The 22,776-nt window shown below is 56.6% G+C and overlaps 1 protein-coding gene across 2 annotated transcripts; it reads left to right on the top strand.

Annotated features, from left to right (window-relative positions):
* The first annotated feature begins 633 nt into the window (after positions 1–633).
* Positions 634–22,486, top strand: CRY2 (cryptochrome circadian regulator 2). 2 transcript variants are annotated; one of them, XM_007497374.3, is made up of 12 exons: positions 634–929; positions 8,829–8,937; positions 10,046–10,188; positions 11,750–11,934; positions 12,243–12,331; positions 13,040–13,180; positions 13,901–14,212; positions 14,358–14,509; positions 15,078–15,280; positions 15,612–15,704; positions 15,934–16,131; positions 22,350–22,486. In XM_007497374.3, the coding sequence occupies exons 1-11, from the start codon at positions 667–669 to the stop codon at positions 16,086–16,088; spliced, it is 1,845 nt and encodes a 614-aa protein (XP_007497436.2). In that variant the 5' UTR covers positions 634–666; the 3' UTR covers positions 16,089–16,131; positions 22,350–22,486. The 2 variants fall into 2 exon arrangements, with proteins under 2 accessions (XP_007497436.2, XP_056657873.1); XM_056801895.1 differs by lacking the exon at positions 22,350–22,486 and adding an exon at positions 18,683–18,816.
* The last annotated feature ends 290 nt before the right edge of the window (positions 22,487–22,776 follow it).

The raw sequence follows: 22,776 nt of genomic DNA, 5'->3' as shown, positions 1-22,776 counted from the left end.
AGATAGCCCAGTTTTCTTCCTTCAAAGAAGCATTCATCCATTAGGGCAGAATTCAAAGCCCGGGCTCGAGGGATGCTTTGGGATCAAAGCCAAGACCGACGCTAGACTCCAGCTTCCTACCTGAGCGGATCCCACGCAGGGACGCCCCTCTCCGCCCCCATTGTCCAGGCACAGCCCCTACCCCACCCCGACTCCAGGAAGATTTGAGAGAAGAGGAGACTGGAGAGCAGGGGTCCACAGCGTCAGGAGCGGCAAGGGGGGCTTTCCACGCTGAGACAGGAGCACTCATGCCTGCGTAGCCCGGGCAGGTACAAGACCAGACATCTTTTTGGATAACCAGAATGGAAATGGAAAAAAGGAGAAGCAGCCAGAAACCCTTGGGGCACCGGCCCACGCAGGCGCAATGCGTCACCACCCTCCCGCCCGCGACCCCGCCTCCTCCCTGGCCGACACACATGGTGGGAACGTGAGGGGGCGGGACCGGCCCCAGGCTTCTGGGCCAATCAACTCTTTGGAATCCGCAAACCAATAGGACTGGCGCTCTGAGAGCGGCGGGGCGGGCTGGTGAGTGCAAAGGAAACCACATTGGTCTGGGCTCCAGTAAGGGGCGGGACCTTAGGGTGCCTCTGGGGTGGAGCGACGGAGCTGACCGCAGTCTGGGCGGTGATGGCGGCGACTGCTGTAGTGACGATGACGGCTGCGGCCCCGGCCCCTGCCCCGGCCCCGGCTCCAGCTACTGCCTCGGCTCCGGTCCCCGGCCCGGCCCCAAAGGAAGGAGCCTCTTCGGTGCACTGGTTCCGCAAGGGGTTGCGGCTCCATGACAACCCCGCGCTACAAGCGGCCCTGCGCGGGGCGCGGTGCGTGCGGTGCGTTTACATCCTAGACCCGTGGTTCGCGGCCTCTTCCTCCGTGGGCATCAACCGCTGGAGGTGAGCGCACAGCGGGGAAAGGAGGACCGGGACCCCGAGGGGGTGGCAGAAACCCGCCGCAGGGAGGGGGACAGAGACCTAGAGGGCTATCCTGGGGAAATGTCTGGGGAGGGGGGATGGGACAGAGCTCTCAAGAGAGGAGGGAAGATGAAACAGAGAACCCCGGAAAGAGGGGAATTGGACAAAGGCCCCACCCCCAGAGAGAAGGGAGAATGGGACCGAGACCCCCGGAGAGAGGGGGATGGGACAAAGAGAGAAGGGCGGTGGGCAAGGGAAGGGAAGATTCCGTAAAGGAGAGGGGATTGGAGGGAGGTGACTCTTGTAGGTAAGGGGAGGAGGTCACCTCAAGGAACAAAGGAGGATTGTTTAGGGGCCGGAGCACTGGAGGAATTAGTGAAAAGAGGGCCCCAGAAGAGGCATCTGGCCAAACATCCCAGCCCCCTGAATTGAAGGGTTGGCTACATCTGATCGAGGAGTGTTAAGATATCTATGGTTGGAAGGGCACAGGAAGTTGAATTTGAGGTCTCTGGGAAGGAGAGCTGATCCTGATCAGGAAGAGGAATTTCAGGTGTGTTTGGAGTTAGGGTTAGTGGAAGATGGTCTTTGAAGTATATGCTTATCCTTCTGCAACTTGGTGGATGTTGTTATAGCTCCCCATGTCTTTGCTTCAGCAGGTCCTTGCTAAGCCTCTGGCTTCCTGAATTATCTTTCCTTCCCTTCTCCTAGTGCCTGTCATTGGGACCCTGTCTTAGCTAATCCCAGAAATAGAGCCATGTACACTTCTAGCTATAAATAAAGACCCAAGGGACCGCTTTGAGACAGGTACCTTGTGTCCTGGGCTCTAATCCAGTATTAAACTAATTTGGAAGAATTCTCAGTAGCCGGGTTTAGTAGAAGAACAAGCAGCTTAGCTTCACCCTTTCCCACACATCCTTAGAGAACTTTAGAGAACATGTGGAATAATCCTTGGCTTAAGGTGGACTTGGAAGTAAGGGAGCAGAAAAATTGTGATGTCAGGAACTGATGATGTTCCAGAGAGCATGGTGACAGGTTCTCAAAAGGCTTAGCAACAGTCTCATGCTCATTAGTATTTACTTTTGCAACTAGAGGCAAGAACAGCTCCATTTGGAGACATTGTGTACTCCGTCCTCTAAAATGTGATGCAACAGAATGGCTTGTTTGCCTTGTTCCAGAGGAGTGTTTGAGTTGCTGCAATATAACAGGCAGAGGTTATCCTCAGCCTTTATTCCCTGCCAGAATTCTGTTCCTCTAGCCCCATGGGGACCTTGGTTCTTGTCAAATGCCCCTTCCAACTGTTGTAGTCATTGAAATAGCTGCTTGTACAGTCTGTTGCCTTTGTCTCTGTTGTGGGTCATTACTTACTCTTGGGTTCCGGTTTCCATAAATAGTAGCCTGGTACGTAAAACTTGTGCCTTCAAATGATAGATGATGGTGCCCAACATTAGTATCAGCATCACCACTCCTCCTCCCACCAGCTTCTTTTCTGATAAACACTTAATCAAGCTTGTCTTTCTTTGTGCCTTTCTCATATGACAGCATGCCAGTAAGGCCATAGCAAATGGGCTATCTTCCACCAGCTTGTTACATGACCACTTTAAGGGACATCACATTGACTCATAGAATTTAGAGTTGGGACTTCTGAGGTCTCCTCATCTTACAAAGGAGGAAACTGAGGACCAGAGACCAGAAAACCTTTGCCTTTCCAGAGAGCATTATATGGAAATTGGATAGGACTGTTTGGTTCTTTGAAAAGTGCCTGGTTACTAATTGCATTTGAATTTAGCAGGCGCAGGGTATGGCATGGATTGTAGTGCTTTACATAAATGTTCTGTGACAATTTTTCAAATGTGAAAGGAAGGGCATGGCCTGGCAGGCCAGAGACACCTGCATATGTTGTCAGAGCCTAAGTGGGACTAATACAGAAGCCCAATGACTGATCCTGAGATGTGCTGCATTTCTGTGCCTGGTGCAATCTGTTTGGCTGATTTAGGAGGACAGAGCTGAAGGTGAAACAGCATAGGCCAGGTAGACTAGGCTAGTGTCCTACAGAGGCCTGGAAGTCCAAAGACTCCTCCCATTGGGGAGGGGGGGGTGGAGGGGAGGGAGGCAGGGTCTCAAGAGATAGACCATAATATTTTCTTCAGATACACTGTTGGCCACTTGCAAGTGGCCCCAGGTGGCCTCTATGCTTTTAGAGCCTGGGAGTGGTTGCCTCGAGGTCATATTCATGCTGGAAGTCAGAGCCCCCTGCTGCTGTTTGCATCTTCTCATCTCAGGGACATCCCTAGGAAGGTACCCGTGGTACTGAGAGTATCTTACTGTGCGCTTTTCCTTCCCTGCCCACGTACAATTTTCTGCACATAAACTGGGTCAAAATGAATAGCACTGGCAGCTTTGAAGAGAAAAAGAAATCACAGAAAGATGTGCAGAGAGCGGTAGAGAGCCAGCTTGTCCCTTTGTCTCAGGGTTTGGGGTCTGGGGGCAGCTTATGGAGCCTCAATTGGTGCTTTTTTTAGCACCAGCTGGCCAGAACTTCCATTTACACTCTCCCAAGTGTGCCCTTTCCATGCCCACCTTCAGTGTGTCTTAGGGAAAGTAGTAGCCACACCTTAGAACCAAAGGAGAGAGAATGTCGTGGAGTCCTCATTGGGGCGTGGAGGCCTGCCTGAACAGCTGCTCCTGTGGGTGGGGGCCACAAACATGCCTGCCCTGTCTCCGTTTGCTGCATATGCATTCAGAGAAGCTGTCAGTAACCTGGGTGTCAGGGTGCGCATGCTACAGCCTCTGGGGCAGTGAGCAGGTCCGCTGAGGGAGAGCTCTGCAGGGAGAGTGCCTGTGCCTGCTCCCTCAGTCAGACCCCAGCACAGGTGCAGCTTTCCTGGGATTTCGATCAGTGAGAAGGCAGGCAGTGACCTGGGCTGTAGCAGGCTCGGAACTGTAGCCTACTCCTCAGGGATGCTGTTTTTCTTCTAAGCCATCCAAGCAAATACCCCAGCAAGTCACTTAACCATTCTGCTTTCAATGTTCTAGTTTTCCTTTTGTCCAAATAGGAGGAAAACAGCTAGCTGCTCCTTTTTTCTAAATTAGTAGTGAGTAAAGCTATTTATATTTGTAAATAGTTTAGATTCTAGGCCCTAGGTTACCTTCCTGCTTGAGTAATGTGGACAGCAGAGACCACAAACTTTGTCCTGATGGAAAAGTGCTAGGGACCTAATTGATTTATTTCTCATATAAGTAGCCACGGAGGTCTGTGTTGTCCTTAGTGATGATGGAAAGTTGGCCAAAGGCAAGGACTAGACCCCCAAAGTCCTTCATCTCACATATCTAAACCCCCTTAGAAAAGAATATGTACCTTTCAGCCATTCATTAAGAGCAGGTCCCCTTTGCTGATTACTTGGAGACAGATGGGGAACTGGAAGGGTTTTATTATTCCTTAGAGCTCTATTGAAAAAGGATCTCCCAGGATGGAGTCCAGACTTCAGTTTAACCTTAAACCTCTGGTGTCTCAGACTTCCTGAGCCTTAGAACCTGTGACGCTGTTCTCCTCTATTTAAATACAGAATCAAGGCTGGCCTCTTCTGGGCATGTGCCTCTGACCCCACAGGGTAGATCTCACATGTTCTGTTGTGTGGACCTGATCTGATCTCCCGGGAGCTGAAGGCTGCACTGGGGACTCTGGGGAATCAAAGCTTTGCTCTTGGGAGCTCTGCTCTGAGCTCCAAAGGATGAAGGTCAGCCAATGTCTCTCATTTTCTTCCTCCTCCCACAGGGAGAGAGATGAAAGCGGGGTGGAGCCCTAGGAAAGGCCTCTGCTTGTATCTGGTACTGGAATGGCGGGGGCCATCCTGCAGGGCTCCTCTGAGCTGGCTGGCCCTGATCCAGGTTCCCCTGGTATTATGCAGAGCTGACATCAGGCTGGAGTGGGGGTAGGGCTTAGCTCTTAGCTAGACAATTTGGGCTGCACATTCTCCTTCAAGCAGCGACCAGCCTGAGGCTTCCAAGTTCTGATGAACAAATACCAGTTAAATCAGGCCTCTGTCTGCGCAGCTTCTGCATGGCAGCACATCGGATGGGGAGCATAGCATGGGGGCTCCAGAGCTGGAAGGTGCTGGATTTAGACAATTCATTCAGTGAACATTTATTAAGCACCAGTGGTATGCTGAACACTGGGCTAAACTCTGTGGATACAAAAGACAGTCACTGTCTTCCAGGAGCTCCCCATCCAATGAGGGAGACAGCATGCTAACAAAGATCAAGGAAATAGGAAAGAATTAAAAGAGGTAAGTCACTAGAATTCAGGGGGCCTGGAAAGGCTTCCTAAAAGGTGGGATTTTAGTGGGACTTAAAGGAAGCCTGGGAAATTAGCAGGCAGAGAGGAGGAGGAGTCTTAATGAGGAGAAACAGATTGAAGGCAATTGAGCAGGCCAATGCATGCTGAAGACCTAAAATGGCTGGGTTGGAGACCAGGTTGCCTACAGGACAGGGGAAAAGTGGTGACATTTACAGCTGTGAACCGTCCTGCACAAATGGGGGCCCTTTCCAAGAGCCACATAGATGGATGGCTCAGTGAGCAGAGCTGCCTCTGCCACTGTCTCCCTGGATTTAGGGGAGGAGAGCATCTTTTCCTTCCTACCCTGGCCCAGCCAACTTCCCTGTCACCCAGACAAGTTGAAGGGGGGAGCACAGATTTTGGCAAATATGGGTCAGGAATGCTTAGTGATGATGAGGCTTCTTCTGGCTCCATTTTCTGGAGCTTAAATAAAATGTCACAGAGCTTGGAGTTGGAAGGATCTCAGATCTGTTTGGTCCAACCAGCTGCTCAAATGATAATCCCCTCTTGCATCCCCACCAAATGGTCATTTAGCTTGTGGTTGAAGACTTCCTAGGAGATGGGAAGTTCTTGTTCCCTTTGCCTTGGGCTTGTTTGCTTTTCTCATGTTGGCCAGTTTTTCCTTATGCCCAGCTTAAATCTGCCTCCTGGTGATTTTCATCTCACAGAGCAAACTGCTGATCCCTTTTCCACTCAGCAACTCTTAAATACTTGAAGACTGTTATGGTCATGCCCTACCCCAGCTCTTCTCCAGGCTAACCATCCCTGGTTCCTTCAGCCTGCTCTCCCATGGCATGACCTCTGACCTTTCTCCGTTCTGGTTACAAGAATGTAAGGATGTCCTTTGTACTGGGTTGCCCTGAGAAACAGACCCATTTTCTAGGCATCTTCCCCTGAAATCATCTGCTAGTCCAACTGAGTTGGCCACAGAAACTCCTGAATACCACTAAACTAGAGGGTTCTCCCCTCTGGGGAGAGAGGGAAGGCCCTCACCAATGACATCATGGCACCCTAAAGCCTTAAGTAAGAGAAGCTGTACATTAGAGCAGTATGGTGGAGCAAGAGAAAGCACTGGATTGGGAGTCAAAGGCTTTGGGGGCATTTATTTCCTGGGGGATCCTGAGCAGGTCCCTTCTCTTTCTCCATCTATAAAGTGAGGTGGTTGGGCTTGGGGCTCCCTAAGCTCTCCATAATAATATCTCGAAGCTTCAAGACAACAAAAAGCCCAAACAGCCCCTGGAGGCCCAGGAAGTGGTTCTGAAGGCTATGTTTAGGGAAAATGTTGGCAAACTGGAGAGTGTCCAAAGAAGAACGACCAAAATAGAGGGCCTCGGGCACATAGTATTTGAGGGTCAATTAAAGGAACTTGAGGGGCTGGGTGTGGAGGTGACTTGAGAAGGGAGGGGTTTAGGGAAAACCTTCCTCGAAGTTAGAACTGCTCTAGAGCAGAATAGGTTGCCCTGAGAGCTGCTAGATTTTTTGCCTCAGGAGATACCTCCCAGTGAAGCCTGGAGAGCTGCCTGTCTGCCGGGCCTCTCTGGTCCCATCTGACTCTTGAGAATCTGTGTTCATATAGTTGTTCTCCAGAATGCTTAGCAAGAGCAATTGGGGTGGGGGCACAAAGAGCCACACACACACACACACATAGAATTTTTCTTTGTGGCCCCCCAAAATGGAAATTCACACCATTGTTTCTGGACCATCTGGGAAAGAGGGCACCCAGATTTCAGGCGGCATCAGATTATTTGCTGTGTGCCTAGCCTCACTTTTCCTCTGGACACTTTTCCTCTGGTGACACAAAACTATGTCACCCCATCTCAACTTTCCATTTTTGAAGGTGTCAGCTTTTCAAAACCCAGCACTTCTCCCAGCCCGAGCTCACATCTCCCAGAGGGCACTGTCAGGCTGGTCCTAGTTCTCCTCACTCTCTCCCGGGAGAGTCGCCAACACGGTGCTTTGGACCAGGCCCTGGAACCAGCCTGCGGAGGAATGTAGGTCTGTGGTAGACGCCTCGCCTTGTACGTCAGCAATAGCTTCTGGGTCAGCATTTGCTGGCAGCCTCCGAGGTTTGAGTGACTGACTGGTGGACACTCCTCCCTCCAGCCCATGGAATGTGAGGCTGATGGAAGGGCCGGGTTTCATTATGCAAAGGATAATGGGGGAGCTTCCCATGTTGAAACAGGAGAAGGAGACGCAGGGCCCTTGGCAGAGAAGATGCTTTCCTGCCCCCTGAGAGTGGACTCCGGGCACTCAGAGATGGCTGGACCCTGTGGACCCACCTGGCTTGGTTCCTTTACAGTACCGAGGCGTGAAGCTTTCTGAAATGGCAGATGGTTGCCTAAAATGAACAAAGAAGTCCCCAAACTCCTCCTGCCCAAGCCATGAGATTGGGCTTTAGGGTCAGAATACCCAGCAAGTTAATGGTTGAACCACAGCCAGACTTGGGTTTGTCTGAGAAGAGAGGACGGTCCTGGCCCACAGCATGGAGGAAGGCAAGGGTCCAGGCCAGCCGTGCAGGGCCGGGGCAGCTTAGGAGCAGCAGCACAAGGTCAGCCCTTCCCTGGCTGCCTTGGGCTCGCTGTAGGAGGGCCGGAGCACAGGGTTCCCTTTGGCAGACACAATGCCCAGGGCAAGTGGCAGCTCTCCGGCGTGGGGTGCTGCCTGGGAGGCGGCGGGGGCAAGGGATGGCCATCCTAGTTTGCAGCGCCTGGGCGTTCGCAAGGCACTGCATGTGCTAACCCTGGGAAAGGAGCGTGCCCGAGATCAGGTGACTAGTACAGGCTCAGAACTGGCTCTAGGCCCATGTCACATGGCGAGACCCTGCTGCCCCAGCTACTGAGTACCCTGAGTGTGGGCGCCGCCTTCCTAGCCGACCTGGGGAGACTAAAACCTGAGATAGAGTGAGCCCCCGCTGGCCCTCCCATCGGCCTCTGCTGCTGCCCATCCCCCCAGCTCCCCCCAAAAAGAACCCCTTAAAAAGGTGGAAGTGAAGGAGGGCCACCCCATGGGGGGGGTGGGACTTCGTGGCTGACAGGAAGAAAGCTGAATGCAGCTGAGTGGGGACGACTGCCCTCAGGCCCTCTCTGGAAAGGCCGAAACCCAGGTCTGACGTCTGCAAACCTGCTGACTCGGGGATCTCAGGGTGAGAAACCAGCCCGTTGGTTGGGGCACGGCTAAACAAACTGGTCCAGGACGCCGGGGCCTATGGCTGTACCTGAGAAAGGGGGGCTTTGAGGAATTCAAAGAAGCCCGGGAGATGCAGAGAACAGATGCAAAGCAACAGGAGCAGAACCAGGAGAACAACCTAAGTGGGGATGGCACGACCGGCTCACTTCAGGGACGGAGGCTTGGCCCAGGGGGGCTGGGGGGCGTCGGGCATGGCTGCTGATTGGTGGGCTTTGCTACGTGGCCCGTTCCGTTTTCTATTGTGTGTATGAGGGCGGGTGCCGGGGCAAGGGAGATGGAGAGCTGCTTGGAGATGAAGGAGCTGTAAGAGGAAGGGCGCGCTCCTGTTCTGCTCTGTCCCTAAGCCCGCTTTCTCCCCACAGGTTCCTCCTGCAGTCTCTGGAAGACTTGGACATCAGCTTAAGGAAGCTGAACTCCCGCCTCTTTGTGGTGCGAGGACAGCCCACAGACGTGTTCCCGAGACTCTTCAAGGTAGGAGGTTTGTGCCTCCTCTCTGGGAGCCTGACGGCCTGCCCTGGCGGAGAGCAGCCGGCCTCTCCGGCTCTCCCAGGGTCCCCCTGGAGGGGGTGGGAGATCCCAAGAGTCGGCCTCCATTAGAAAAACTTTTCCTTCAGCCCAGCCCGGGGGTGTGGCGAGTCTCAGGGACGTTCTGACCAGACAGTGGCTTCCTGTCCCTCTTTCACTTGGCTCAAGCCAGCCAGATGGAACGAGGCTCAGGGCCTCCCTCTGGGGACGGGCCCAAGCCTGACGGCCAGGTCAGCCTTTCTGTGCCCTCCACAGACGGTTATGGAGGGGTGCCGGTTCATCCAGCCGTGCTCATGTTAGAACATCTTGGTCTACCCGCCTGAGCCGTCCAAGCCTGGATCCAGGCCTCCTGCCGACCCGGGCCCAAGAGGGTGTAGGGGCCGTGGTCCCCAGGGGTGGTTCCGAGCCAAGGTTCCGGTGCTCTGGGTGATCTGACCAAGTCCCTGGGCCCTCCTGGCCCTGTTCCTGCCTCTCTATAGATGGGACTGGACACACCAACTTTTGGGGTTCCTGAAGCTCTAGATCCTGCCGGGGTTGGGTTGTCCACTTCTTGGCCAAGGAGCTGAGTTTGGGGCCCCCGGTCTGGGGCTGGGTCAGCAGCAACCCCTCCTCTGGCCCGGCAGGGCTCAGACAGTGCCATGCGGGGGGCCGTGCTCCTGGCGGCCATCGGGCCAGGGCATGGGCGAGGCTTTGCCGGGCCCTTTTTTCTGCTGCCTCCTCCCCTGCCTGCCTTTGGGAAGGGTCTTGTCCGGGGCTACCCCGACCCTGCTGGCCTCATTTAGCTGCACGATGAAGGCGACCGTGGCCGGCCCTTAGGAGAGCCCGGCCACTCTGTCTGTTTGCAGCCGGCCCCAGAGGCTGCTGTGGAAACCAGGAAACGATTTCCCTACTTAAATCTTCCAGGGAAACCCAGGAACGGGGCCTCCCCACATGGGGGGGGGGCTGATGTGGCAGCCCCTTGGGGGCCCCCCAGTTCTGGGTCTACTTCAAGGAGTGGACCTTTGTGGCCCCGCCTGCTGTGGCGGCCCTGGGCTAGCAGGAACTGTCCCCGCAGGAATGGGGCGTGACTCGACTGACCTTCGAGTATGACTCGGAGCCCTTCGGGAAGGAGCGGGACGCCGCCATCGTGAAGATGGCCAAGGAGGCCGGCGTGGAGGTGGTCACAGAAAACTCGCACACGCTCTATGATCTGGACAGGTGAGGAGCCGAGGGCTGGGGAGCAGACGGGGAAGAGGAAGAGGAAGAGTCAGAGTCAGGGTGGGCTACCGGCCTGGCTAGCTGCGGTCATTCCTTCCTACCTGCCCCTGCCCTTTCTACTAGGCTATCTGTCCCCAAAGAGCTGCTCTTGGTCCACGGAGCTCCCCAGAAGCCCCTGAGCTCCCCAGATCCCCCCTGAGCTCCCCAGGCTCCCTCTAACTCCCCAGACCCCCCTACTGAGCTCCCCAGAAGCCTCTGAGCTCCCCAGATACCCCTGAGCTCCCCAGATCCCCCCTGAGTTCCCCAGGCTCCCTCTAACTCCCCAGATCCCCCTACTGAGCTCCCCAGATACCCCTGAGCTCCCCAGATCCCCCCTGAGTTCCCCAGATCCCCCCTGAGTTCCCCAGGCTCCCTCTAACTCCCCAGACCCCCCTACTGAGCTCCCCAGAAGCCTCTGAGCTCCCCAGATACCCCTGAGCTCCCCAGATCCCCCCTGAGTTCCCCAGGCTCCCTCTAACTCCCCAGATCCCCCTACTGAGCTCCCCAGATACCCCTGAGCTCCCCAGATCCCCCCTGAGTTCCCCAGATCCCCCCTGAGTTCCCCAGGCTCCCTCTAACTCCCCAGACCCCCCTACTGAGCCCCCCAGGCCCCTCTGAGGTCCCCAGATACCCCTGAGCTCCCCAGCCTCTCCCCTTTGAGCTCTTCACACCCCCCTGAGTTCCCCAGGCCCCCCTTCTGTGCCCCCCAGACCCACCCATCCCCAGCTCCCCAAGCCCCACCCCCCAGCTTCCCCAGACCCCCACTGAGCCCCAGGGGCTGAGGGCCCTGATGTGGGTTTCCAGGCCTTGGAGTTAGCTAGCTCCTGCAGAGAACTGTTGGCTTCCCCACTGCTGCTTCTCAGCCCCAGGCCCCCCACCTAGTGGTGACTGCTGGGAAGCTGGCTCACCAGGCACTCCACGTGAGCGCTGCTGCTCAGCAGGCAGAGCCACGTGAGGGGGGGGGCAAGGCCCCGCCCAGCGGCTCTCCGAGGAGAGAGAATAGACTAGAGCCGCCCCAGTGCCTGACGTCAGCCTCAGCCTGGGGAATCTGCTCCACCTCTGCTTCGGACCGAAAAGGCCCCAAACCGAAACTGCCCCCCCCCACTGGGATGTGGCAGCCCGAGGGGCGAAGGAGGAGGGGACCTTCCCTGGGGCTGGGGGATCCTCTTGTCCATTGGGGGGGGGGTGGGCAGGCTGGCCTTGGCCTCCCTCCTGTCCATGGGGCCATTGGGTTCTCCCTCTAGCCAGGCAGATGGGCTCCTTCTGGGGACCAGGAAGGCCAAGCAGGGTTGCTGGGGGGCCTTCTCTGGGCATCCTGATCCTGGCTGGCTCTGTGCCTCAGTTTCTCACTCTATAAAATGGTGATGCTGCCACCTACTTTTTCTCTGTTCCTTCCAGGAATGATACTCAAGGCAGTGACATTTTTGCCCACATTGGGCAAGTGGTCTCTAGGGTGGGTAGGTGGGCAGGTCCCCAGCTCCAGGCCTTGTGAGTGACTCTGAGTGTCCTCTGGGGTCCTCAGGATCATTGAGCTGAATGGGCAGAAACCACCCCTCACCTACAAGCGCTTTCAGGCCATTATCAGCCGCATGGAGCTGCCTAGAAAGCCCGTGAACAGTGTGACGAGTCAGCAGATGGAGCGGTGCCAGGCTGAGATTCAGGAGAACCATGACGATGCCTACGGCGTGCCTTCACTGGAGGAGCTCGGTAGGATTCCCCCCATGCAGGGCCCACGCTGGGCTCCTCAGCCCTGCTCCATGGAAGGGACCACCACCAGCCTCTCAGTCTGCCGGGCACACGGTAGCCCTTCTCAGTGACTGGCGCCTGAGATCCCTACGGGGTCTCTTCTGCTCAGAGGGGCTCGTGCTAGGGGGGCAGAGAGAGGGGAGCAACAGTAACCAGGAGAGGAAGAGACTGGGCCCACCAGAGAGGAGGAACCTTGAGGGATCTTCAAGGCCTAAATGCCATTTGGGCAGCCCAGCCTCTGCTCCTTTCACCTGGCTCTCCTCCGCTAGGGTTCCCCACGGATGGACTCGGCCCAGCTGTGTGGCAGGGAGGAGAGACAGAAGCTCTGGCCCGACTGGACAAACACTTGGAGAGGAAGGTAAGAACCCCTTTTAGGAGCACCTCCCAGTGTACGAGGAAGTGCATGATCCAGGCCGACTGGCACCCTGCCTTTCTTGGAGTAGCAGTGGGATGGTGAGGAGAGAGTGTGCCAGCGGGGGTGAGAAGACCAATGACGTGCTGGGCTCCGAGCCCCTCTCTTCTTGCCTGTGAAACGGGGAAGTGGTGCTTGGATGAGCAGCAGTGGGAGGTCAGCGTGGGCTCAGGCCCCACTCCTCCAAGGGCGGCCCTGGAGGGGCCCTTCTCATCCAAGCCTGGGGTCAAGGTTGGCCTCACTAAAAGGGGAAACAGTGGCTACCCACAAGCTATCTGAGGAAGAGCCCCGGGACCAAAGTCACTGGTGCCCCAGAAGTCTCATCAGAATGTTCTGTTAAGTGCAGAGTTATAGAATGTGGAGCCAGCCATGGCCCCGGGCCCGGGCCCCATTGGCTTTGCAGCTGCTGAGAGGGGAGGAGCCCCTGGACATCCTGTGTGCTGGACAGTCAGGCCAGAAGAAAGGCCAGAGCTGGGTGGGGGGTGACCCTGGGCCACTGAGGGGAGCGTGAGGAGGCCCAGCTGCTGGCGGGGGGTCCGGAGGGTGAGCAGGAGCCATGCCAGGAAAGATGGGCAGGGGGCTTGCGTGTCCGAGGCTGTTGTGGGGAGCACGGGAAGGATTTTGGCTGCCTCTTGTCTGGTTCTTTCCGGCCAGGCTTGGGTTGCCAACTACGAGAGACCGAGGATGAACGCCGCCTCCCTGCTGGCCAGCCCCACGGGCCTCAGCCCCTATCTGCGCTTTGGGTGCCTCTCCTGCCGCCTCTTCTACTACCGCCTGTGGGAGCTCTATAAGAAGGTGAAGCCGGCACGCTGCCCCTGGCGAGCCTCGGTCTGCAGAGGCCTCGGCCCCCCAGATAGCCCCAGGCCCCTCGCAGGACTGCCGCACGCTCCCTTTTGTCTGGGCACCTCGGCTTCTGGCAGTGAGGGCCGACGCCGGGGACGCTCCCCTCGATGAGGCCAGCACTAGCGTCTTCTTGGTGTTCCCCGTTAAAATGAGCTTTTCGTCTTTACTGCAGCCCGACTGGGTCTGCCGAGGGAGAGTTTCTGTTGTGGAAAGTCCCCGTCCGCCCAAGCCAGTCGCACACGTGCAGGGCTTGTCGGCCAGATTCTGGAGGCCGAGCGTCGCTCGGGCCGAGAAATGAGAAGCTTCCCTTGACGAGTCACGAGAGCGCCCAGGCCAGGCGGCTCCTGGCAGGCCGCCGGGCACGGCCGCTGCTTCATCCCCTCTGGCACGGCGGCCCTTTCCTGCTCCGCCCAGTTCATGGCCCGGCCGTGATCTGGGTCACCCGCCGCAGGGGATCGGGCCGAGGCCCGTGGCTCCTGCCGGACACGGGATCTAGGGGTAGAACGGCACGTGTCCAGCAGGAGGCCACAGCCCAGAGGGGACAGGAGCAGAGGCGCGCTCGGACCCAGGTCTTTGGCTCCAGACCCAGGCCTCTTTCCAGGCCCCGGGAGGAGGGCCTCGAGCCCTGTCAGACCTGCGGCCGACCCCTAACCCCCGCCTTCTCGTCCCCAGGTGAAGAGGAACAACACCCCGCCACTGTCACTGTACGGGCAGCTCCTCTGGCGGGAGTTTTTCTACACGGCGGCCACCAACAACCCCAAGTTTGACCGGATGGAGGGGAACCCCATCTGCATCCAGATCCCCTGGGACCGCAACCCAGAAGCGCTGGCCAAGTGGGCAGAGGGCAAAACCGGCTTCCCCTGGATCGACGCCATCATGACCCAGCTGCGGCAGGAGGGCTGGATCCACCACCTGGCCAGGCACGCCGTGGCCTGCTTCCTGACCCGCGGAGACCTCTGGGTCAGCTGGGAGAGCGGGGTCCGGGTGAGTGTGCCCCGGGGCCCGGACGGGCTGCCCTCCGAGCCCCTGGCTCTGGCCGGAGGAGCCGGGGAGGCCCTTCCCCTCTGGGGGCTTGGAAGGCCGGCCAGGCATCCCCGGGTTCCCTGGCTGAGCCTCCCCCGTCCCGCAGGTGTTCGACGAGCTGCTCCTCGACGCCGACTTCAGCGTGAACTCCGGCAGCTGGATGTGGCTGTCCTGCAGCGCCTTCTTCCAACAGTTCTTCCACTGCTACTGCCCCGTGGGCTTCGGTCGTCGGACAGACCCCAGTGGAGACTACGTCAGGTGGGACGGCGGGCTCACCATCCGGGGCCCTCGGGATCCCTGGGGACCCCCTCTCGTCCTTGCCCTGAGAGGGTCAGTTTGCCCAAGGGCAGGGGCGAGCGTGCCCACAGTGCCTGAGAACAGGGTGAGCGTGCCCGAGGGCGGGGGGCGAGTGTGCCCACAGTGCCTGAGAACAGGGTGAGCGTGCCCGAGGACGGGGGGCGAGTGTGCCTGAGGGTGGGGGGCGAGCATCCCCACAGTGCCTGAGAACAGGGTGAGCGTGCCCGAGGGCAGGGGGCGAGCGTGCCCACAGTGCCTGAGAACAGGGTGAGCGTGCCCGAGGGCGGGGGGCGAGCGTGCCTGAGGGTGGGGGGCGAGCGTCCCCACAGTGCCTGAGAACAGGGTGAGCGTGCCCGAGGGCGGGGGGCGAGTGTGCCCGAGGGCAGGGGATGAGTGTGCCCGGGGGTGGGGGGCGAGTGTGCCCACAGTGCCTGAGAACAGGGTGAGCGTGCCCGAGGGCGGGGGCCGGCTTCCTGAGGGCTCCGGGTGTGGCAGGGGGCGAGTGCTGAAGGCTGGGGGCCCCTCGCAGGCGCTACCTGCCTCAGCTGAAAGGCTTCCCCGCACGCTACATCTACGAGCCCTGGAACGCCCCCGAACCTGTGCAGAAGGCGGCCAAGTGCATCATCGGGGTGGATTACCCCCGGCCCATCGTCAACCACGCCGAGACCAGCCGGCTCAACATCGAGCGCATGAAGCAGATCTACCAGCAGCTCTCCCGCTACCGGGGCCTCTGTGAGTGCCGACCCCCGGAGGGCCAAGGCTGGGCCGTCCCTTCTCGCTGGACTCCTTCCCTGCTGATCCCCGGGGGGGGGGGGGGGGGGGCCGAGCTTGGTGAACCCAGAGGCCTCTGTGGCCTCCCCACAGGATGAGGCTGAGACGAGGTCACTGAGGCAGAGAGGAGGCTGCGGGGCCAGTTATTTCTGCAGGGACCCTCCCCAGCCTGTGGCCCGGCCTGTCCCCTCCACAGGACTTGGGGTGAATGGGCAGAAGGGGAGCCTCAAGCGCCGTCCCGCTTCCCTCCTTGCCTCACTGCCTCCCCTGCCTCTTCCCCAACCCTCTTCAGGTTTGCTGGCCTCTGTCCCGTCCTGCTTGGAAGATCTCAGCAGCCCCATGGTGGAGGCGAGCCTGGGCCAGGCCGGCGCCGTCAGCGGCCCAGGTGAGCCCCTGCACCCAGGGAGAGGCGGCTGGGCCCCAGCCTGGGCTTGACTGGGGGGCAGGGACCAGAGCCAGGCGCCGCCGATGGCTGGAGGAGCCTGGGGTGGGCCAGCCCTGCGGGCAGACGCCCTTCTCGCCGCCCTTCTTCCTCCAGGCGCTGTTCTTTCTTCCCTCTTCCTGGCTCTGTCTGTCTCGACTGCACATGGAGCTTGACTCTGCTTTCCTCGCAGGCCTGAAACCCCTGCCCTGCAGCCCAGCATCCCCCAAACGCAAACTGGAGGCCACCGAGGAGGCTCCAGGGGAGGAGCACAGCAAACGGGCCCGGGTGATGGTGGCGGTGGCGGCACGGCTGCCCGGATCAGAGCTGGCTGGCAAGGACGTGTGAGAGCGAGGGATCCCAGCCTGAGGGCATCAGGAGAGGGGGCAAGGTGAGTGGGGGGCAGCCCCAGGGGAGCCAGGCTGGCAGGGGCTCACCTCCCGCCCTGGGCAGAGTCTCTCCCACCTGAAAGGGGCCGGGAATGATCTAGGATCCATTTTAAATCGAGGACTTCCAAAAATCCCAATGGAAAAAAATTAGTCTCTTCCTCCTCCCCCCAGCTCAGAGAATGTTTATTTGCCAGGCCCTCCTCCCCCTGAAAAGGATCAGAGAGAGGCAGGAACAGAGTGAGAGAGACACAAAGAGAGAAGTGGAAAGGGAGAGAGAGAGGAACAGACCAGAAATAGAGACACAGAGAGAGAACCGGATCTGAGACCCTAAGCCACTGCCTAATCCAAGCCTGTGCCATGCACAGACAGGACAGAGATTTCATGACCTGCTCACAGGCTTTCAGAGGCAGAACTCTTCTTCCTCCTCTTTTTCCTCCTCCTCCTCCTCCTCCTCCTCTCCCATTTCCCAGCAGAGTGAGAGCCTTAGTCTGGCCAGCAGAGAGCAGCACTGGCCCCCCGGAGCTGATCAGATTTTAGCCCATTGATTCATTCTACAAACACTTGTTGAGCTGTGCCCACCCTATGCTTGGCACTCCCTGGCCCCAGCCCTCAGGGAGCTGACCGTGCCTTGCCCAGCCCCAGAGGCTGAGCTCTGCCAGATGCTGACCAGACAGGTCACACCATCCCTCCTCCTTGCCTCTTAGAACGTTCCACTCTCCCCGGCATTCTTGTTGCTTAGCCTGGAGGCACCAGAACTAGTTGGTACCTCAGTGGATGGTTCCTCAGTGCTGTATGACACTTTTTTTTTAACCCTTATCTTCTGTCTTAGGATCAATACTGTGTATTAGTTCCAAGGCAGAAGAGTGGTAAGGGCTAGGCAATGGGGGTTCAGTGACTTGCCCAGGGTCACCCAGCTGGGAAGTGTCTGAGGCCATATTTGAACCCAGAACTTCCTGTCTCTAGGCCCGGCTCTCAATCCACTGAGCTACCCAGCTGCTCTCAACAGTCTCTCTCTTGACACTGACAGCCGTTCCCCCCCACCCCACCCCTTGGACCTCCTCATTGAAACGCCTGTCAAATGGCTCCCCCATTCTGGCGCTGCCTCTTTCTTGCTCAGTCCCTGAGGGCTTCAGGTGTCTGGCAGCCTGCTGGCCTTGCTTGTGTTTTTAGATTGATTCTCTTCATGAAGGCAGTATAGGTTCCATGCACACAGTTGCCTGGTCCTTATTCCTTTCTGAAACTCTTTGTGGTCTTTCTTACGGATGCTGAGGAGTACCAGGTTGGTTGTACCCTTGTCCTGAGACTTGTGTGAGGGGGAAAAGGGGTTAATTTTAAAAGGGTTGGACTAGATTATTTAAGAATGTGGTCGCCAGGAATTTAATTAATTCCCAAGACATTTATTTACAAATTGTAGAAAGAGTGAAGTAAGAAATCAGAGAGAGGATAAGGTAAGATCTCTAGCCTAAACACTAAGTAATTTACCTCTGGCCCTCTGGCTCAACCCAGGCAGGAGAATTTAGTCTTCAACTGGATAGGCCCCAGCCCTTGTAACCCAGGACCTGGGGAAGTCTCTTCAGAAAAACCCAGCAGTTAAGAGTCAGCTTTTCACTCACCATGTGTCAAGGTCTCAGGTCCAGTCAGCGGATCCTTCTGCCCTTCTTCACCAGCCTCAACACAAAAGCATGAAGAATTCCTTCAGGAAGTTGTCACTCCCTTTTAAAGACATTTTCTCTTGCATCACTTCCTCTGTCTTCCCCTAATTTTATGTCTACCAGTCATAGTTGACGCTCTGCTCTAGGACTGCCCAGAAGGCAGTCAGTCGATTCTGATTTGCTGCCCACTATCACACACATGGATCACAGACCTCCCATTCAATGATTAAGTGGGATGTTTACACTTTTGGTGATTAGATCTAAAAATGGACAGATCTCCATACTCAACTTTAAGTATGGTGTTCTAAAAACAGTCAGGAGTTACAATTTAATCTTCACACAATCAGGGGAGAGTTAATTTCATTGTTGTAATCAGGGGAGAGTTAAATTTAATCTTCACACTTGCCTTGGTTAGGAGAGTGCCAGCAGAAATGATTCCCTTTGTTTTCCTAGCTGCAGGAGGTGAGGCAGGTTCCCTGGACATGAAAAACCAAGAAAATGGAGTTGCTCACAGTAATAAGCCAGCAGACATTTTTTGAGCTGTGACTCAGTGTCCTGGATTGTGCTCAGTGCTCAGAGGGTGAACGTGATAGGCCCTGCCTTCAGGAAGGGGAGCTTTGCTGGAATGATGCTGGGATGTGACCAAGGAAGAGTTATTAAATAGCACAAGACAAGCTGGGATAAGTGCTGAGGAAAGGCACTGGGGATAAGAGTTCAGAGAAAGGAGAAGAGGAGATGGCAGGGACCATGGCCTCTCCCAAGGGCTGCCTTAGGGAAGAGAGAGCAACCCAAGAGGACAGAACCAGCAGACATGGGGGCAGCGGGGTTGGTTGAGTTTCTGTGTCAGGACAAGGTTCCTCAGCACGGTCTAACCTCTGGTGCCCCCTGGACTCTTTTCCAGCTTGGGATTGGACTCTAAATTAGCAGCCTCTGCCCTGTCCCTTCCAACCTGTGGTCATGAAGACTTCTCAATGGAGAAAGGGGAGCCTGCAGATGGGGAGGGGGACTTCCAAGTGCTTCAAGGACCTGCTCAAAGCAAGTGGGCTGACTACTCTTTCCAGTCTAGAAGTGGAGTCAGACGTTGCAGCATGAAGCCTAAGATAGAAGGGGCTCACGGTCTGTATTTTCCATTGTGGCCAAGAGGGTCACCCATGTAGAGGGGAAGGGAGCTCAGCAGTCACCTAGTCCAGTAGGGCCATTTTATAGATGAGGAAAGTCTCAGAGGGATGAAATGACCTGCCTTAGCTCACCCAGATTCCCTGATAGTTGATCCAAGACTTTCCTCTAGGAAAGGCCCTTTTATTCCTTAGAGCCATTTTCATCAAATCCAGGGTTTGGCTGTGGTGGAGGAAAATACTGGATCAATGTCATGGGGCTGGAATGGCCATGATATGTTTGGAGACAGTCACAAGACGGGTCTGGTTGGAGTGGAAAGTTTGTCTAGGATTTGTATTTGGATAAGTGAGGAAGGCAGAGGAGTTTGGACTTTATTCTGGAGCCAGTGAGTGCTTTTTTTATAGAGGGGAGAGTGACTCAATCCCAGCAGAGACAAACCGATGGCTCTGGCATTGTACGTATACAGTTTGGATGGCAGGAGGGAGGCTCTTGCTGTCCTCCTGGCAAAGGCCTGGCCTCAGATGGGCAGCTCTTGGAGTGGAGAGGAATGGTCTAGTCAGGAGAGTTGTCTTGAAGAAAGCACTGCCAGTGAGGCCGTCTCTTATCCACCTCCAGCCTGCTGTGATCTTTATTAGACCACACAGCTGCTTTGGCCCTGAATGAACTCTGGGACAGTCCTTTCCTACCTTGTCCCTTATTTGTGAAATGGAGACAGGCTCCAAACTGGCTGCCCCTTTCCTTCCCAGGGGCTGTCATGGTGTGGAGGAAGTGCCTTAAACATCAGAAACTGTGTCTCCTCCCCATGAAACATTGGCTGCCTTTCAGTGAGAGCCCCAGCCCCAGGCTGGAGAAGCAGACAGTGGGCTGATGCATTAGGATCGTGGAGTATGGGGGCTCCCTTCCTCCTATAAGAATTTAAATTTAAGTTTTTATGCTGTGAAAGTTCTAAAGTAATATTGTGGTTGCCGATTTAAAAATATTATAGCCCATGTCAAAATGACTTAGCAGCTTTATTTACAAAGAGGTGGAAAGAATGAAAGTGGAAAAATGTAGATAAAGAGACAGATTCTAATAAGCTTTCTCCTGAGAAGTCAAGCTCAGCCCCAGCAGGGCTTTCCCAAGGCTGTCTCTAGTTGGATTTCCTGGTAATCCTCAGCCAGAAGTCCTGGTGGTGTCTTCAGCCAGGGTTCCACCAATGCAGCCTCCTCCAAAGCCAAGGCAGGAATCTCCAGAACCAATCTCTCCAAAAGCCAGGAAAGGAAGACCAGCTACTTGCCCAGCAAACCGATGTAGTATCCAAGGAAAGTCTCCTTCAGCACGGCTCACCGATGCAGTGTCTCCAAAGACAAACACCAAAGGAGAAGTCCCTTGGATAGGAAGTTCAGAACTTTTTATAGTCCTTTTTCCATGGCACTTTGTCTCTTCCCCACCTTATGGGAACCAATGGGTCTTTCAGTTTGCCTAGCACCCATTCTAGCAAATGACTTGTGAACTCTCTTACTTAGTGACTAGTAAGGTAGAAGTAGGGTACTGACGTTTTGATTGATTAACTTAAAAGGCACTGATTGATAGACAAAGAGTTTGATTCACTCTTCATACTCCTCCTGATTATTAGCTGGGCTATCCTAGGCGAGTCACTTTGCCTCTCCTTCTGGCCTGAACACAGTCTCTTGAGGGACCTCTCAGCCCCAAGATCCAGGAGTCGGGATGCTCAGACCCATGGTCCTCCCTGGGATGGCTGGTACTTGGCAGTGGAAATCAGTTTCTCAAGAAGACGCGTCCTGAACCCACCAGGCCAAAGTCTTCTCTGGGGCAGTTGCTCACTGCTGCTTGTCCCAGGGTAGCCTTCACATTGCTCTGCTCATTGAACCCAAAGGGCAAGCCATGCTTGCAGCAGGCACTCATTCCAGTGAGTCTCTGTAATCCCTAAAGCTGCTTACTGTCCCAATTCCATTATGGGAGGGCTCTGGGCAGATTCTTCTCATTTGTCTAATGATTTACTGTTGAACAGAGCAGGGCCACATGCTTGCTTCCCTCCCTCCGCAGATCTCCCAGAAACATGAGACCTGTCCCTGCCCTGCTTTGGTGACCCCCCAGCTCCTTCCCCCACCTAGGGGATGGGGGCCACACCATTAACCTCTCATAGCACCTTCTTTCTAGAATGTTAGCCTCAAGTGATCACGTGGTTCCAGGGAATTCTGGTCAGAGAATTGTAAGATCCTAGAATTTGAGCTGGATGGGGCCTCATCCAACTCTGTTTTACAGAGAGGGAAACTGAGGCCTAGAGAGAGGAGGAGACTTGGTCATGTGATGGACCAATCATCTTAGGTGGTGATGGGCTAAGTAAGCCCTGATTGCCCAACTCCCAGCCTGGTGCCCCTCTGGCCTGCTGCGCCATCCCTTGCTGGCTCCTTCATCTTGTTCTCTTCTCTGGGCTGGTCCTGGACATCTCAGGGTCCCCTTCGCCCTGCCCCAGGCCTTCTGCCTGAGATGATCTCCAGCCAAGCTGCTGCTTCTATCTTGCATATCCCTGGCTAGGATGGGAACTCGTTCTCCTTCCTGGCCCTTAGCCTGGCATCCGCAACCCAGTAAGCTCTTGTGTGCTGGTTGGCCCTCCAGCGGTACCACGTACACGCTGCTGTGTTCATGGGAAAAGGCTTTCATTATTTATCATGAACATGGGGACAGGCTATCCTTGAACCTCCCCAGACCCCCCTCCCTGGACGACGCCATACTGCCCCCCCCCCATAGCCTGGTTGACGTTGCGCTCCGAATGCTAGAGATGTTGCTCTGACTTGATCTGGGCATCTTGTAACCCACTTCTATGAGATGGTGCTCAAAACCGCACCGACTGCCACCATTCTGAATGTCTTTTCCGTTAGGATCCTCACTAAGACTGCCTGGTGGGCTTTCCCTATGGTGTTCGGTGGGGTCTCGGGGCTGTTTCCATTTCCTTATGGCTGGAGATTCAGAGACTTTGGAGTCTCTGCAAGTGGATCTCCTCCTTGGAGTCACTCCAGGACGGATTAGATGTGTTCTGCTTGGCCCCCAAAGGGAGAACTGGGGGGGAGAAATGTGGGGTGACAGAAGGGCTCCTTCCCAGGTAGAGTTAGAGAGCTGGGGCTGCCCTTCTTCCCACTGGCAGGAAATGTTCCTGTCCCGCGTGGGCAGAAGAGAGCCCCCCTGGCTCTCCCCTGCCGCCCCCAGCTTTCTCCTCCCTCCCCTTTGGGTCCCTGGAGCAGGAGAGATCCTTCTCGGCCCGAGCCCCAGCGATTTCCCTGTGATCCCTTCCCCGGAACTCGGCTTGGCAGCCACCAACAGAGCGGCTCAGCCAGCAGCCCGGGCTTCGTGCCCTTCCCCAGCCCCCGGGGGGCGGAGTGGGGCGGTGGGACAGCCGGTGCCTCCGGCTCAAGAAGTCGGCTGACCGTTGGTTTCGTGCTCTCTCATTGCAGCGATGGAGCCGCCGAGCTGAGCCGCGTACAAAGACAGGCGCAGGGAGGCCGCCATGACAGTAGAGCATGGACCGTGGGCGGAGAGTGCCCGAGAAGAGAGCGTGCCCGTGCGGAGATGCAGCCTCCGCGGCCGGTGCACCCTGGGCACCCCAGAGGTGACCCGGCCAGGATCCCCGCCAGCGCCTCCCGCCCCTTCCTTGCCCGCCTGCCCTTGTTCCCTGAGCCCCAGCCCTGCCTCCTCCTGAGGGAGCCTGACTGTCCGCTAGACCTGGGGGAGCCCCAAGCTCTTCCTCCGCTGCGGATCCAGCGGCCTGGAGGCCTGGCATCCTGCAGGAAGAGCCCTGGGGTGGAGGCGGAACCGGCCCGGCCTTGCCCTCCAGGCTCCTTCCCCCGGCTTGGGGCCGAAGTCACACTCTTGAAGCCGAAC

This window comes from Monodelphis domestica, chromosome 6 (assembly GCF_027887165.1).
Source record: "Monodelphis domestica isolate mMonDom1 chromosome 6, mMonDom1.pri, whole genome shotgun sequence".
Classification (NCBI taxonomy): domain Eukaryota; kingdom Metazoa; phylum Chordata; class Mammalia; order Didelphimorphia; family Didelphidae; genus Monodelphis; species Monodelphis domestica.
Note: the sequence above shows the minus strand (reverse complement) of the source record. Positions and strands in the feature narration are given on the sequence as shown.

Excerpts from the sequence above, each read along its gene's own strand:
- CRY2 (XM_007497374.3), top strand. The coding sequence starts at position 667 with ATGGCGGCGACTGCTGTAGTGACGATGACGGCTGCGGCCCCGGCCCCT. Across the intron at positions 8,938-10,045 it reads TGTTCCCGAGACTCTTCAAG|GAATGGGGCGTGACTCGACT; the intron begins GTAGGAGGTTTG and ends CTGTCCCCGCAG. Across the intron at positions 14,213-14,357 it reads GCTGGGAGAGCGGGGTCCGG|GTGTTCGACGAGCTGCTCCT; the intron begins GTGAGTGTGCCC and ends CCCGTCCCGCAG.